General features: G+C 40.3%; 1 protein-coding gene across 5 annotated transcripts in view; it reads right to left on the reverse strand.

The window, feature by feature from the left end:
- Positions 1-369: 369 nt before the first annotated feature.
- LOC106085316 (phosphatidate phosphatase LPIN3) overlaps positions 370-18,368 on the reverse strand; it is a 71,662-nt gene continuing 53,663 nt past the window's right edge. For 2 of the 5 annotated variants that reach the window (XM_013249520.2, XM_059369635.1), the window contains 2 exons: positions 17,434-17,537; positions 10,823-11,741 (listed from right to left, as the gene is read on the reverse strand). In XM_013249520.2, coding sequence (XP_013104974.2) covers positions 11,405-11,741; positions 17,434-17,537 — 441 coding nt within the window. In that variant the 3' untranslated portion in view covers positions 10,823-11,404. Of the gene's footprint in view, positions 1,847-10,820; positions 11,742-17,433; positions 17,538-18,368 lie in introns of those variants that run through there. The other 3 variants (XM_013249521.2, XM_013249523.2, XM_013249522.2) reach the window with 3 other exon arrangements.

Genomic DNA, 18,368 nt, shown 5'->3' on the forward strand with positions numbered 1-18,368 from the left:
CTCGGGGATCTTGCCTCGGAGACCATTGCAATTCAATTGCAAGAAAGATACACTTCCAGGTACTGAACCGGCAATAGTGTTGTTGTTGCACATATTGCAGATATAGTATATATGTAGAGGTCACTAGCGCCGAGCGCACACGAGTTGAGTTTATGCTGTACGGAATGGTGTAACAGTAAGGCCAATCCACCACCTCCACTCCGTAAGCGATCCTTAGGTGACACATTGTATTCGTAGCAACTGTGCGCAGGTGTTGATCAGCTTTGTCTTCTGGATCGCTGTTTGTTATCCAAAGACCAATTTCAATCTTTCTATACTTGTTATGGTTCGAAATTTTTGAAATGGATTTTTTTTTATAACACAAGCGCATTTTAAATTCTCAAGCCTTTTCTCAAGTTTTTTCTTCTTTTATTTAACGGAAAACAAATACATGTATATTTACGAACAAGCAGTTTGTATACAGAAACTATGCGAATAATACCTTATGTCACATATTCGTTAAGTCCTCGTTTGCATGCTTAAGTGTCCCCTATGACTTTTTTTGCTTGTTGACCCACAAACTTCTGCGCCATGTTCGTTGTGAATTGGTGGTTCGGTTGTCTTCCATCTTCTACAAATTTCGAGATATGCAGTGATCGTTGTAGACCATTGTGAAACATTGAAGTGGGGTATGTAACACTTGAGCATGCAACCGGCGACAAAATGTAAGAACTAGAAGTTTGTTTTGAATGCAACTTAGAAATGTGCAGAAAATCGATAAATTAATACTTGTTTTGACAATGAATGTCTGTCTAATGTGCCTAACTCTGTAGACGTTCTGTGTAGCAAATTCATATGTAATGTTGTCTTAAGCCAAATTGTGATCATGAAGTTGTGATTTGAAATCTTAAGTATGTAGTTAAGTTTATATAGCAGTAGTAATGCGTATCCATTTAAATATAGTTTATATAATAATCTATGCGATATTTTTTTGTTTATCGAAACTTTTTGTTTTTGCATTTTGATTCAATAGTTTATGTCGCTTGATCTAAAATCTATACTTATTAATGTTGTATGAATTTCATGAGTTTATAATTGCGTTTTTTTTTGGAAAAGTTTTGCCTATCATTTTATTTTTTTTATTATTATTTTTATATTTTAATGCTTTTTCTGGTTTGCATTTTGATAAATAAATGATTAAATGATTGAATGTAATGAGTGTCTAATGAATGTAGTTTTCTTAAAAACAAAAGATTTTTTATAACGCTCTAATATGTAAAGTTGTAGCTAACACAGATTTTGAGAACTCGAACTAGTTAAATTAACTAAAAAAAAAATTAATAAATATTAGATTTTGGGTTTCTCTAATAAATTATACAAAAACAAACTATTCTTAAGAGAATTACGCATCGAAAATTTAAATTTATGTTTATGAAAAATATAAAAAGCTTTAACAATTTTTTTGAATATATTAAATAAATGCTTATTGATTTATGTTTAATAATATGTAGATGTCTGATTTTTTTTTAAATTTTTTGGAGGGGGTGGTGCTATGCATGAGGCGTCTTAGTTGGATTTATTTTAAAAAAAATTATTTTTTTCTTTTTCATTCGTTCAATTTTCTGGAATGGTCGTTAGAGTCTTCGAAAGTGATGAATTTAAAATCGTATTGGTCTCGGAGACCGCACTATTGTTGAGAGTGGAACCTGCAGATCCTGCGGAAGTGTTGGCACAGTCATCTAAATTGAAATCGATTTCCGGTATGGGATCACGCCAGTAATTGAAATTAGAAAATTCAAATGCAGCTGCTTCATCGGCTTTAATGGGCGGAAATAGTTGATCGACAATATAGGTCATGCTGCAATAGCTGTAATAAAAAAAGAAAAAAAGAAATACATTAAACATATGACAAAAACAAGTAAAAAGGCGTTAAGTTTTGTAGGGCCGAACTTTGAATACCCACCACCTCGGGTATATATGTAAACCACCTTTCATCAAAATCCGGTGAAAACTGCATACCTTATGTCCCATAGCAGTTATATCGAAATATGTTCCGATTTTGACCAAATACTAATAAGTACAAGTCATTGTTCAATTGTGTATAACAAAATATTGGCCTTTTTAGTAACTCTATCGAAAAATAAACCGACCTAGACCATATACGATACGGATGTCGAAAAGCCTAACATAAGTCACTGTGTCAAATTTCGGCGAAATCGGACAATAAATGCGCCTTTTATGGCCCCAAAACCTTGAATCGACACATCGGTCTATATAGCAGCTATATTCAAATCTGGACCGATCTGGGTCAAATTGAAGAAGAACATCGAAGAGCCTAACACAACGCACTGTCCCGAATTTCGGCGTAATCGGACATTAAATGCGACTTTTATGGGCCCAAAACCCTAAATCGACAGATCGGTCTATATGGCAGCTATATTCAAATCTAGACCGATCTGTGCCATATTGCAAAAATATGTCAAGAGTCTTAACTTAACTCACTGTCCCAAATTTCGGCGAAATCGGACAATAAATGCGCGTTTTAAGGACCCAAAACCTTTAATCGAGAGATCGGTCTATATGGCAGCTATGTCCAAATCTGGAACGATCAGGGCCAAATTGAAGAAAGATGTCTAAGGGTCTAAGACAACTCACTCTCCCAAATTTCAGCAAAATCGGATAATAAATGTGGCTTTTATGGGCCTAAAACCCTAAATCGGAGGATCGGTCTATATTGCAGCTATATCCAAATCTGAACCGATCTGGGCCAAATTGACGATGGAAGTCTAAGGGCTCAACACAACTCACTGTCCCAAATTTCGGCGAAAGCGGACAATAAATGAGCCTTTAATGGCCCCAAAACCTTAAATCGAGAGATCGGTCTATATGGCAGCTATGTCCAAATCTGGACCGATCAGGGCCAAATTGAAGAAATATATCTAAGGGCCTAAGACAACTCACTCTCCCAAATTTCAGCAAAATCGGATAATTAATGTGGCTTTTATGGGCCGAAGACCCTAAATCGAAATATCGGTCTATATGGCAGCTATTTCCAAATCTGGACCGATCAGGGCCAAATTGAAAAAAAAATGTCTAAGGGCCTAAGACAACTCACTGTCCCAAATTTTAGCAAAATCGGTTAATAAATGTGGCTTTTATGGGCCTAAGACCCTAAATCGGAAGATCGGTCTATATGGCAGCTATATCCAAATCTGAACCGATCTGAGCCAAATTGACGAAGGATGTCGAAGGGCCTAACACAACTCACTGTCCCAAATTCGGCGAAATCGGACAATAAATGCGCCTTTTAAGGACCCAAAACCTTAAATCGAGAGATCGGTCTATATGGCAGCTATGTCGAAATCTGGACCGATCAGGGCCAAATTGAAGGTAAGGTAAGGGCCTAAGACAACTCACTCTCCTAAATTTCAGCAAAATCGGATAATAAATGTGGCTTCTATGGGCCTAAGACCCTAAATCGGAGTATCGGTCTATATGGCAGCTATATCCAAATCAGGACCGATCTGAGCCAAATTGACGAAGGATGTCGAAGGACCTAATACAACTCACTGTCCCAAATTTTAGCAAAATTGGATAATAAATGTGGCTTTTATGGGCCTAAGACCATAAATCGGAGGATCGGTATCTATGGCAGCTATATATAAATCTGAACCGATCTGAGCCAAATTGACGAAGGATGTCGAAGGGCTTAACGCAACTCACTGTCCCAAATTTTAGCAAAATTGGATAATAAATGTGGCTTTTATTGGCCTAAGACCCTAAATCGGCCGATCGGTCTATATGGGGGCTATACCAATATATATTCCGAAATAGCCCATCTTCGAACTTAACCTGCTTATGGACGAAAAAAGAATCTCTGTTAAATTCCAGCTCAATATCTCTATTTTTAAAGACTGTAGCGTGATTTCAACAGACAGACGGACGGACATGTCTAGTTCGTCTTAGATTTTTACGCTGATTAAGAATATATATACTTTATAGGGTCGGAAATAGATATTTCGATGTGTTGCAAACGGAATGACAAAATGAATATACCCCCATCCTTCGGTGGTGGGTATAATAATAATCAAAAGACTAAAAGTATATAGGCTTAAAGTTAAGGCGGAATAAATATAAACACTCCACCATGGATGAAGAGAAACAGCTCAGACTACCAGACAAATCTCCAGTACACGACAAAACACTGAATGGTTCAGTAAGAAACTGGAGAAGAAAGCTGCCTTCTATTTTCTACCATTGAAATATCCAGATCGCTTTAAAAAGCTCAACAGCTTGAAACTGTTCACATCTGCTAAATCAGATAAGTTCCCAAAGAAATTAGAACCTTAAGTGGAACTCCTTCTTACAGCTTTTGCAAAAGTCGTTACTTTCAAATTTCAGTCTGTCATGATGTTTACCGATCAGACAGTGACCTGTCATGACGGAGACATTGACTGTGGCGTCTGTTCAAGCCAGCGAGAGTAAAGCCGTAGACCTCTTCTACTCTAGATTAGGCCACGTAACTTTGGAATGTCGGTAGGCCTCTTCGAGTCTAGATTAGGCCACGTAACTTTGGAGTGCTTACAACCCCCTCTTTGTGACCATCTACAATTCGTTCGCTTTCGGGCCTGACCCTGAAGTCTTAGCTTACATATCGCTAGAGCCATACCCATAGACTCCAGTTCCCCTCGACTATGTTAGGAAGTTCCTTGTCTCGCATGCTCTTCTGCTCTATAATTTCCTGGGATATCTCTGTGGCCTGGCACCCAAAACAGGTGAATTTTGAACTGTTCAGTCATCTCGTTGAGAGATCTGCGACAGTCGAGGGCTGCCTGGCTGTCTGAGAAAATATTTATGCAAACGTCGTTATGGCATTATATATTAGCCATTCCACCACTTCTTTAATTGCAAGGCTCTCTGCTTGATGCGCACTAAAGTGGCCGGGCAACCTTCTCGATAATCGGTCCCAGTGTACTCTGAACACCCCAAAGCCCATCTGGTCGTTGGAACCATCCGTAAAGAAGTCTGTGTAACCAGGGATATTGTAGTTCCAATCGGTTCTATCAGGAAGAGTGATACAGTACATTTCATCAAAAAGGGGGTCAGGCAATGTGTAAACCAAACTTGAAAGACGGCCATTGTATCAAGGATAACACAATGCTCGTAGTCGCCGCATGAGCAAAGAAAAAGGTCTCTTAGCTCCTCAGCAGTGGTCGCAGCAATTTTTCTACCAAAATGTCTAGAGGTAGTAGGTGTAGCATTAAATTCACTGCATCCTCAATGCGGCTGTGATGTTCCAACAAGACATCCTTTGGATCCGGTAGAATATTGAATAGCAGGTGGACTATTGAAGCGCCGTCCACCAGACCACAACACCATATAGGTCTGACAACTGCAGTATATAAACAATGCATGACACCCAGTCTAAGCCCCCAACTTTTGCCAATGGCTCCCTTGCAGGTGTATAGCGCAAGAGTTTCCTTTATTGCTCTCTCCAAAATGTTTGATTTGAAGTTCAATTTCCTGTCCAGCAAAACAGCCGGGTATTTTTCGTTTTCAGCAAATGGAACATTCTCTCCTCCCAAGGAGACAGGTGCCACTGTATCTTCAGCTGAAAAGAAATACTTTTGCCTTGCACGGATTTACACCTAGACCTCTTTCGGCAGTCCACTTCGATGTCGCTTAAACGCAATAGCCACGTCATCAGCATACGTGACCACTTTTGCAACTTTTGCCCTTACTATATTCATGGTGCTGCCGAGACCGGCGATCTCCAAAGATCTTTGCCATAATATATGTTTCTTTCAACCTCTCAAGAGTTTTCAGCGCTTTGGAAATGAAAATTATCTTAGTGTCCCTCCATTCCACAGGTATATGGGACATGCTGATACAAGCAGAATATATCTCCCTAAGCCAAAGATCTAGTCTGTCGGACACAGCTTGTAATTCAACCGATGACACATCATCAGGGCCTGGTGACTTAAAAGAGTCGAAACTTCTTATCGCCCAAAGGATTTTCGGCTCAGACACAATTTCCCCAATAACCTCCGACGAATGCATGCCAGTGAAAAGCTCTTCTGGCGCCAAGTTGTCCGTTGGAGTGTTTTCCGGGAAATGTGTATCAACGAGTAGTTCTAGTGCTTCCTTACTAGACATTGTCCATGCATTCTTTGACTTCTGATTTTATCCCAACGTAATTGGTCTCGAGGGTAGGATCTCTCTTAGCCTTGAGGCCTCAGATGTATCCTCCACGGAGCTGCAGAATTCCCTCCAGAATTTGTTCAGAGGCTTTCTCAGCTCGCCCGTGTATTTACTTAGCCCAGCCTTATAGACGTCTCAATCGGGTGGTCTCCTTGTGGTTTTCGCCCTGCTGAAGAGTTTTGTCCAGTCCTTCCTCAGAACGACCAGTTCCACCATGGTGGTCACTGTTTGCACCTTGGCTTGGCTCTAGGAAATGCTTGACTATTATGTCGATGTCCTCCGCAGTTTCGAATTCCTTTTCTCGTCTAGAAGAGGTAGTCGTGTCGTATGTGTGCCGAAATCTATCCCAATCCGCCTCTCTTCCTTTATTACCTGTTCCTGGTAATAAAGGCCGGTTTTTTCTATTTATTACACATCGTCGGATTGTAACTTCGATATATATTATATATATTATATTCGATAAGCAGCTCACCCCTTTCGTTTATATCCGGTGATGTGCATTAGCATCACCTCCTTCAATGAGGCTCTTTTTGTCTGAAGCGGGCTCAACCAGCAACTTAAGGCTTGAAGGCGCCATCTCTGAATCGTGTGTCGGATAAAGGGAAGCCAACCAGTAATGGGACTCATTAAATTCAAGGCCCGGCAGGGTATAGCTGTGAACACCACACAGGCTGGAACTTTGAAGTTCAATCTGTGTGGTGTTTATCGCTGTCACAAGAAGCTTGGCTGCGAGCTACCGGGCCCACAGCTTGCGGTTAGTGGAATGCTCCATACGCAGTAGCTAAGACGGCAGTCGCGGACAATCAGCCGTATCGAGCGGAGAGACTCAATGAGAGGCAGGGCGGCAGCGGCTTTTGCATAAATACTGAGTATCTATAATGCTCGATATGACAAGGGGAATTTTTGCGCCTTTAAATAATCAATGGCCACCCTGTTTCCGTTGAGATTGGTGATTTGGATCGAAACGAGCTTGCTCACCCACAGGAGCTTGACGAAGATCTCCTTCTTCATATGAAAATGTGGCTACAACAACAACAACGTGAATTTCAAGGCTGCCACTACTGAATTTTCAGTGTTTAGTGACAGAAGAAGAAAAACATTTAGACTACTCTTTGCAAGAACACAGGCTCTTCGTCTCCCATTCCCTTTAACCTTGAGTAGTTTAAATCCAGGAGTTTGTAGTCCAGGAAGCATTCCTCTACATACCCATGGTTCCTGTATAAGAACCACGTCAAACCCTCCTGCCATCAGAAGGACCTTTAGTGTCGCCGTAGCGGCCGTACAATGGTGGAGATTTATCTGCCGAAACCGGACCATAGTCAGGATTCAGAATTTCCACCAATGTTGCTTTAGCTTCGTCTTCTGAGTCCGACAGGATTTTCATCCCCACAAAATTCGTTCGATCTTGTCATTATGAGTTTCCTTACGCATCCAGGGGTGGTTGAGGAAACAGTGGAACGACCAATCTTCTCATAATACTGCACATTTGCGGAATGGACGATTCCTCCTTAAATGCTTCACTAGCTGCGGCTGTTGAAGTACCTTTTGAGTTCAGTCCATCCCCGTTGGTGTACATTTTGAGCCCAATTCCACCAGATGACCCACCCATACAGGGTTTTTCGGGACCCGTCTCGACGCCTTCCATACCTGTTCTGATCATGGCAGGGGATTTATCAGTCTCCTGCCATCCGATTCCTCAACCCCACCGCTTTTATACACCTTCATTTTCAACTTGTTGTTGTTGAGATCTGCGAGACAGCCGGAGTTTAGTACGAATATTGAATGTCTCCAGTTGCCATCAGCTTCAACCAATTTACAAACACTTGTCGGTGGTTGAAGCATTGGGATGACAGTCCCTTAGTCTTCCAATTATGGATTTAGGATCTGAGGGAAATTCTTGTGCCATTGGTCGAGAAGGCATATCTTCCTTTTTAACTAAATCCAGTGCTGTGCCTGACCACATCTCGCCAAACCTCCCTAAGGCGCAACGATACATCTCGATTAAGCGTTGATCCCCGAATTCAATTAGTTTGTATCGGCCCCGATACCAACCTTCATCGTCGCAGACTGGAAGAGGTCCAGGTAATTACGCAAGGACACCAGAGTATAAAGATGACAGTCCATTGACTATCACACACCAATTGTTCCTGGGTATGCAGCCCTGTTCTGCTCCCTTGTCGACAACTACCATCACCAAGGTATTCAAAGCGATATTAGCAAAGGTTTTTGGACATATATTACTATTGTTCTTTTAGGTAAGCGATTCTCTCCAGGTGACCGCAGCCTTTAGGCTGACTGCGGTGCCGTGTCCGAATCTTAACGTGAAGTCTTTGTGGTAGCCTGTGCAGCGAATCTCCTAGCCCATTAAGGGAGCCTATCTCCTTATCGGTGAGAGTACTAGGATCATTCGCACCAAGCCTCTCAATAAATCTGAGAGCGATGCGCCTCTTATTATTTCAACCTCTTAAAGAGCGTATTGGTTTGCCAGAGAAGGCCGATGGTCTAGGCAAATTATAAGGACGCGGAGATAAAATAAGTAAAAGCATTCTAATTCGGCCGGGACGAATCTTGGGAACCCACCACCATGGATTTTGCTAAAATATGGGAGCTATATAGACCGAGTTGAACCGTACTTGGCGCATTTGTTGAGAATCATAAGAGAACACTATATGCAAAATTTTAGCCAAATCGGACAAAACTTAAGGCTTTGAGGGGCTCAAGAAGTCAAATCGGGAGATCGGTTTATATTGGAGCTATATCAGGTTACTGACCGATTTGGACCGTATCGCTCCATTGTTGGGAGTCATAACAGAATATTGTGTGCAAAATTTGGGAGTCATAACAGAATACTATGTGCAAAATTTCAGCCAAATCGAATAAAAATTGTGGCTTCCATGGGCACAAGAAGTCAAATCGGGAGATCGGTTTATATGGGAGCTATATCCAACTCTAAACCGATATGGGCCATTTGCAATCCTCAACGACCTACATCAATATAAAGTATCTGTGCAAGATTTCAAGCGGCTAGCTCTACGCGTTCGACCGTTATCGTGATTTCGACTGAGGGACAGACGGACATGGCTAGTTCCAATCAGAATTTCGAGACGATCAGGAATATATAATATACTTTATGGGGTCCTAGATCAATATTTCGAGGTGTTACAAACGGAATGACTACATTAGTATACCCCCATTCTATGGTGGTGGGTATAGTAAATTCGGCCTTGTCCTTTAGACTCGAAACGGGCGCCTCTTTCGGCTAGTAGAGCCTGGCGCAACCGCTTCACCTGTCAAGGTCTCGGTAGCAGACAACATGCTATGGCCTGATACCACAACCGCAGCTGTTGGGTCTTTGGAGTCCATTCTAAGTCTACCCCGGGGCTCTAGATATGCCGCTCCACTAGAAACAGACACGGCTATCCTTGAGTGCCTTAAAAATTCTGAGAAAATAACCACCTATTACAAAATACAGAAAATTGAAAAGCGAAATAAAAATACGTCCGCTCCACTCAAAGGTTTGAAAAGAGGGTGCGGATATTAATCCGCCCTAGGAGACTAAGCCATTAATCGGTTTGTTGTGCGCTATAAACACTAAAAAGTAACCTCGAAAAATAAAATTTAGGACGGGAATTCCGTGCTGCTTAAAAATTCCCTAATTGTTTTCCATACCAGTCCCCTTAGTTGGTTGATGTCTGGTATTGTATCCCCACCTAAATGCCGGTGTCTGTTAGCCGCGAAAGCAGAGCATCGAGAAACAAGTAAGGGTATAACAACCGCCGAAAATATTTCTGATGTTCATGCCGGGGTTTGAACCGAGGCGTTCGGCGTCATGGGCGGACATGCTCACCTCTGCGATGCGAAGGCCTTCCTTAGACTTATAATATGTGGTTCTATTTAGAAAATATTCGGGTAAATCTTCTCTTTCTAAAGGCATCTTCAAAAAATTCAAACCGTCATTGCAATTCGCGTATAACTTAAGGCGTGGTATGTTAATCCATCTTGCATTTGTTTTGATGGTAACTTCAGTAGGTTTGCAAACTGTAAATGGTTCTCAGAATAAACAAATAACAAAAACAAATGTAGACCCTGCTTTATTGTCGCAAAGTTGCACTGGGTAGCTAACAGCCAATGATATCTTGCGATAACACATACTTTGATCAATTGCAGATAAGAGGTTACATAAAGATCTGGCGTATACATTTTATATTTAAAGCATACTTTTAGGCGCACAGTTAATTGGGAAAAATTGAATGAAACCCAAGTTAAATATATAATGCCTGCTTTTAGGCGCTTAGATTTATAGCAATTATTTGTGGCATTTCAGGCGTTCAAGGTAATTCAATTTAGATATTTTTTTCTGTTTATTATTTATATAAAATTGGCTCAGAAGAAACAAACGTAATCTATATTTTTGTTAAGATGGCAACATTGATTTTTTTGGTTTGCAAATTAAAGTTATGTAAAATAAATAAAACAAACGAAAAACCAATTTTGAATATTTATTATTGGCCAAATTGTTAAATATTTTATAAACAGCTGCTATATGATGATAACATAAATAGTCAAATTATACGATATATGTAGATATATTATAGGCATGTATTTATATGTATAAATTAATTGTAAATAAATAACATTGATTTATTTATTTCACATATGTAAACACGTCTTTTCTATTTATATATTGTCTTAAATAAAATATATATTTGTTATTTTTCATTCTTTTTTTTTTCTTGTCATACACAAACCTTTAACAAACCTCACAAGATTTACAAAATCTTTACAAAGAAAAGGTACTAAATGTAACGCTTCTTTTGTTCAAACTTAACCTAGGTGACAATTGCAGTTTTGTCCAATATATGGTCCACTATGGACGTATGAATAAAATTTTAAAAACTTAAATAACTTAGACTACTAAATATTAGTTAATAGTAATAGTAAAAAACGTAGTTGTTTCAACCGACAACAATACTAGATTAGTTGCTATTATGCGATTTACAATCCTAATGGAAAAAATCCACGCTACAAAGCATTTATGCAGTGCATTCACTAGGATTGCTATAGAGAGAGAGAGAGAGAGACAGACAGATAAGGATAAAATACGACTATAAGATAAAGGCAATACAATTTCATACTAAAAAACCAGGTAAATAAATATCACAATTTCGTTGTTGGTATTGAAAGCAAATTTTGTTCATTTCATGTTTTCTCATGCCACGCCATTTTAGCACACGGATGAGGTATTCAATAGCACTCCGCCAGCGGGTTTAGTATTAATAGGTGTTGTCGTCGTCGAAAAGGAACTGGACGATGTGGTGGTAGCGGCTGTGTCTGTCTCTATTGTTAAACCCTCCGTACTCTCCGATTTAGAAAGATCAATCACAATGCCATCATCATCATCAATGTACTCATCGCTGAAGATGTCCTCATCACTTTCGGTTTCGCTAAATTTAAGCTCTTCCTCTTCTTCATCATCGAAGATATCGGTCTTATAGTCGAAATCGTCGTTTTCCAATTGAGGGAAATGTTCATCGACTTCTAGCGATTGATTGATGTAACCACTATAGTAGAGTGTGGAGTAGGAGGTAATAAAACAGATTGTTTTCAACATAAGATAAAAAATCAAGAACAAAAAGCAAGAAAAACAAATTGTTTTTGGAAAACATACAATAATAAGAGCAATACAGAAAAGAGTAGCATGTGAAAATAAAGCAAGAACATAAAACAAACGTTTTTTGTTTAACATAGTACTTAGGAAAAGGAGGAAATAAAGACAGTTCTTGAAGACATGGAAAATCGATTGAAAAAATAAAATTAGAAGGGAAATAAAGACAAAAAGACTGTGTTTCAAATGTGTTTATATTTACGCCTAACTCTTAAATTTTAAATAAAGATTTTCTTATGAAAAGGACAACCATATAAAAATATCCATACAATGATATTAGAATAAATTAAAAAAAAGTAAAGGGGCGTTAAGTTCGGCCGGGCCGAACTTTGGATACCCACCGCCTCGGGTATATATGTAAACCACCTTTCGTCATAATCCAGTGAAAAATGCATAATTTATGCCCCCATAGCAGCTTTACCGAAATATGGTCCGATTTATAGCAAATTCGACACGGATATTGAGTGGTCTATTTAGTATAAGTCATTGTTCAATTTTGTAGAACAAAATATTGGTCTTTTTGGTGGCCATAGCCAAATATAGACGGATCTGAACCATATATGACACGGAGGTCGAAAAGCCTAACATAAATCAGTGTGTCAAATTTCGGTCAAATCGGATTATAAATGTGACTTTTATGGGACCAAGACTTTAAAACTAGAGATCGGTTTATATGGCAGCTATATCAAAATCTGAACCGATCTGAGACAAATTGCAGAAATTTGCCGAAGAACCTAACACAACTCACTGTCCCAAATTTCAGTGAAATCGGACAAAAATTGCGCTTTTTATGGCCCCAAAACCTTTAATCGAGAGATCGGTCTATATGATAGCTTTATTCAAATCTGAACCGATCTGGAACAAATTGCAGAAGAATGTCGAAAAGCCTAACACAACTCACAGTCTCAAATTTCGGTGAAATCGGACAAAAATTGCGCTTTTTATGGCCCCAAAACCTTTAATCGAGAGATTGGTCTATATGGCAGCTATATCCAAATCTGGACCGATCTGAGCCAAATTGAAGAAGAATGTTGAAGAGCCTAACACAACTCACTGTCTCAAATTTTGGCAAAATCGGACAATAAATGCTCTTTTTATGGCCCCAAGGCCTTTACTCGAGAGATCGGTCTATATGGCAGCAATATCCAAATCTTGACCGATCTGTGCCATATTGCAGAAGAATGTCGAGTGATCTAACGCAACTCACTGTCCCAAATTTCGGCGAAATCGGACAATAAATGCGCCTTTTATGGGTCCAAAACCTTAAATCGAGAGATCGGTCTATATGGCAACTATATCCAAATCTGGACCCATCTAAGCCAAATTAAAGAAGAATGTTGAAGGGCTTAACAAGACCTTAAATCAAGGGCTCAAGACCTTAAATCAAGAGATCGGTCTATATGGTAGCTATATCTAAATCTTGACCGATTTGGCCAAATTGAAGATGAATATCGACATCGGACAATAAATGTGGCGTTTATAGGCCTAAGACCCTAAATCGACGGATCGGTTTATATGGCGGCTATATCCAAATCTGAACCCATATCGCCAATTTGCAATCCCTAATGACTTACATCGATAAGAAGTAGGCGGATATCTTTAATCGTTCGAACGCTATCGTTGTTGTTGTTGTAGCCACATTTTCATGTGGAGGTGGCGATCCTCGTCAAGCTCCTGTAGGTGGGCAAGCTCGTTCGGGTCCAAAAGACCGATCGCCGCGGGAACAAGGTAGTCATTGGTTATTTAAAGGCGCCAATAACTCGCTTTTTCATATCGAGTATCATAGGCACTCAGTATTTATGCAAGAGCCGGTGCAGCCCGGCCTCTCACTGAGACTCTCCGCTCAAGTGTCCGCGACTGCTGTTGCAGCTGCTCCGTATAGAGCATTCCACTATCCGCAAACTTCTCGTGACAGCAATGGACACCACACAGATTGTACCTCAATGTTCCAGCCAGTGTGGTGATCACAGTTATCTCGTGCCAGCCATCGTGATTTCGACAGACGGAAGAACATGGCTGAATCGACTCAGGGTGGCAAGACGATCAAGAATATATTTTTCTTATAGGGTCCCAGGTCAATATTTCCAATTCTAAAAACTAATGTCAAATACAAAGTAAAACGCCCTTTTTCTGTGTAAACAACATCTCCAGAAAATATGCCTCATTCCTCAGCACTTCTTCCCCTTGCTCTTCCACCCGCAACCGAAGACATTCTTCTGGAAATGGTTTTCTTACGGCAGTGTACTACACGCATCATATTCGCAGGTCTGTCTTGCGAACTACGTAGCCCCAGTAATGGGGCGAAACTCGCTAATTTTACCGAGCCTAATCTACACCTGTCCACATCATCAGAGGTTGCAGATCCGTCCGCGTCGATTTCGGAAACAGTTGTCCCTTCCAAAAATATCTACCGGTAAGTGAACACAGCCCGGAGGATAAAGTTGATGATAAATGAGTTTTTGAAGGAAGAACTCCAACAATTTCACGACCTACGGGAAACGTGTACAGCTGCTCCACACTGAATCGTAATGACCGACGAACGCCTATTGAAGCTGCGGCACGCCGCGCGGCTTTCCACAGTGCAGACTATTATCGATGAGAAGATAAACAAGCTCCTACACTAGGGGTTCACAGTCATCCCATAGCCCCTACAGCTCACCAATCACAGCAAAAAGAATGGTACGTGGAGGTTTAGTATGTATTTTCTACAGTTCGTACCCATTGGCCCGGATCCCATCAATCCTCCATAAGCTTCGGCATACGACATACGTGAGTAGCCTGAACTTAAAGGATGGTTACTGGCAGACACCACCCCTCGAGGAGAGCGACAGGAAGTACACTTCTTTCACGGTAGACGGTTGAGGCTTCTATCAATGGCGCGTAATGCCGTTTGGCCTGCACCCAGCGTCTTTTCATAGAGCCTAGGGTGGGGTCATTGAATCTCGAACCTTCGCGTTTGCCTTCCTGGACAATATCATTGTCACAGGTAGAGGTTTGGACCAGATGGTTCTAATTCTGTTAGTTTCTTCTTCCAGATGAACTTAAAGCTCGAAAATGTTAAACAATGGCAAAATGAAAGCCATAGGAGATACATCACACCAACCATGATTTGATGCTTTTCGACCCCTTGGTAAGGTGTAGGGCATCATCAGAAATATTTCGGTGTGAAGGCTTCAAAGGTCATACATTCATAGGTTGTCAGGTTGAAAGGAGGGTGCGTATATTAATCGGTCCATGCCACTATGGACATACACCTAAGCCAGTAATCGGCTTGTTGTGCGCTCTTAATACTAAAAAGTAGCGCAAACCGACAAACCAAACGAAAGGCACGTCACATGTGGTGTAGGTCACTGTTTATACACAAAACAGCACAGGCAGCATCAACCGTTGGCCGTGCGAGGAACAAAATAGTTTTGCAGAAGATGTTTGTGTTTGTTGCCATTGGGATCGTTGGATTAGTTTGATTTGTATAAGGGAAGTTTGATTTGATTTGTTTTCTTTTGCGCTTATGAATCAAGCCCTGTTCAGAATCAGATGTGTGCTTTACAACCTACTCTAGTTGGGGTGGTTGTAAAGTACCATGATCCATTTGACAACTCCCGCTGATGATATTTCTTGGTCGAATCTCACTAAAAAGTAAGTCCGAAAAAGAAATTCTGAGTCAGGAATTTCGTGCACCTTACAAATTAATTGTTTTCCATACCATGCCACTAAGTTGATTTATGTCTGGTATTGCGTTCCCACCGGATGTCTGTTACTAGCGAAAGCCGGGCAATCACATAGAAAATGTTCCAACGTCTCATCATCTTCCCCGTATGACCTACACTTGCGGTATCGATTTTGCATAGGTGAGCTCGTAGTCCTATTTGTCCCGTTATGATACCGAACGCTAAATTGACCTCCTTCTTACTTCCTTTCAGTAATTGCCTCGTCTTCTCGCGATCCGGACCTCCCCATAGGATTTTTTAAGTCCTACCGACCGTTAGGCCATAGGATAGGATTTTCGCCGTCCTACAGACCGCTTCCTTATTTCATAGTGTTACATGCGCATTCCTTACCCACGCCCTTAACTCGGACTGCGTCGATCCGAAAGGCTTTGGGTTAACCAAGTTCTCTGGCCTTCACTGCCAAATTGTCTGCTTTCTCATTCCCAGTTACTGCGCTAATCTGCGATGCGGATCGTGACATCGTCAAAGAAGTGGGTAATCTCCTTCTTACATTCCAAGATTGTCCGTGATCTTACCGTCCTGGTTGTTATTGCCCTTATGGCCTGTTTACTATCCGTAAAGATGTTCATACTCGACGTCCTCGCGTATTATGGTCAGACAGTCCAAAACAGATCTCAGTCCCTGGGTTCTTAATGTAGACCCCCGGGCCAACTCTGTCCTCTATCTTTGATCCTTCCGTGTAACATGATCTTCCAGATGACAATACTAGGGTTCCGTCAATCCAAGACTGTCCCGCTGGCAGCGGTGTCTCGCACTCTACCTCAAGTGTCATGTCAGGTATCCGAACGAAAACCCCTTCCATTCCTTCCAGGTTTCCTATCGTCGCCTCGATTATACCGCGATAGTATGACCTGCTCCTTTCCTCAATCTAATCTTCCATCGCCTTAAGTCCCATAGGCGCAGTGGCTGCCTCGCACTTAATCTGAATGTCAATGGGTCGGATATCTGGAATAGTCTCCAGTACCCTAGTGGGCGTGGTCCTCATCGCTCCGCTGTTGTACCATACTTAGAAAAGATGTAATAGGGGCTTACAGTTCTAAAAATTAAGCATTTATCAAGCAGTTAAAACCACAACTAAGTTTATATGGAAAGCGCCATCGAAATCGTAGTACTATAACATAATTTTATACATATTTAATCTTTATTTCTTTTCTGTCTTTTATTTTTTCATCTCGAGATTCCATGTTACACAAAGGAGAAGACTTATTCACTAAATACGAGCATGATATGCTGTTGCTGCTGCTGCTTACTCAACTAAATGATTTGAGATAATGTTGGTATTTTGTGTAAGTGAGTGTGTGTGTTTGTGTGTATTTGTTTTAAGATGTTCATATTAATAATACAACAAAATACTTGATATATGTAGTTAATTTTCTTAATATTTTTTAATATATTTATATAAATATGTAACATATATAGATTACGTTTTTTTTATTTGTTTGTTTCTTCTTTGGAGCCAATTAAAGAAAAAAAAAAGACACTATAGATATAAATGGAATATAATGTGCTTCACATAAAGTCTACCATGTTCTGAGTTATCCTTGGTGAGATTCAAAATGATTTGAGTATAAGTTCAAGGACATACGTTCATACACCACGGTTACAAGTACAAACTTACAAACTAGTATTGGAAGGCATTCATTCAGTTTAGCATTTGCTTTATGGTTAATTTTGTACAGCAGTAAACATTACACCATGTGTGAGTGTAAATGGGTGTTTTTATGGTGTGAGTAGTATGTGTAGTTTGAATTTTTAATGAATTATATTGAACAATATATAGCACAGACAGCAACCATAGTTGCCAAACTTTGGAATGTTTTTTTTTTGTGTGTGTGTTTTTTTTTTCAATAAAGTACTTACGAGGATTGGAATGTTTGGGTTAACTCATGTTTAAGCTCTCCTTTGGTATTAATGGTGAAAATACGTTTGATGGGAATACCAACGGCACGGTAAGCCCAGACATCCTAAAAATAGAGAGTGAAAAAGAGAAAAAACAAAGAAAAATTGACAATATTAACTCAAGTTCTAATATTAGAGATCTTTAGGCATGTATATACAAACAAGTAAAAGCGTGCTAAGTTCGGCAGGGCCTCAAGAAGCCAAATAGAGAGATCGATTTATATGGGAGCTGTATCGGGATATAGACCGATTCAGGCCATAATTAACACGTATGTTGATGGTCATGAGAGGATCCGTCGTACAAAATACAGTACAGCTATATCAAGTTGTGAACAGATTTGAATCTTTTTTGACACAGTTGTTGAAAGTAAGAATAAAATACGTCACGCAAAATATCAGCCAAATCGGATGAGAATTGCGCCCTCTAGAGGCTCAAAAAGTCAAGACCCAAGATCAGTTTATATGACAGCTATATCAGGTTATGGGTCGATTTGAACCATACTTGGCACAATGTCCAGAAAAAGACTTCAGATTCGAGTTCCTGGGTTCAACCTACATCTACATACCAAATTTCAGCAAAATCGTAGGTGCGCGCTGTAAAGTGCATTTTTGCCATTTTCACTATAGTCTCAGGTATTTGGTCCAAAGCCTCTGCAATTCCATTCCTATCCCCTATGGTCACATTAATTTTTGTATGATGGTGTGACCTGCTCCTACCTTCAATTCCCTTCAATTCATTGCCCTATCTTCTTTATTCCCTTAGCCGCTGTCTCATTCCTTATCTGTATCGTATCATCTCCAGCGCACTGTTCGACGTGGTTTTCATAGTTCCACTTATGTCAAGGCAACATGTCTCTTGGACCTGTTATAAAATTATTACAATGCACTACATTGTG

This window comes from Stomoxys calcitrans, chromosome 5 (genome assembly GCF_963082655.1).
Source record: "Stomoxys calcitrans chromosome 5, idStoCalc2.1, whole genome shotgun sequence".
Classification (NCBI taxonomy): domain Eukaryota; kingdom Metazoa; phylum Arthropoda; class Insecta; order Diptera; family Muscidae; genus Stomoxys; species Stomoxys calcitrans.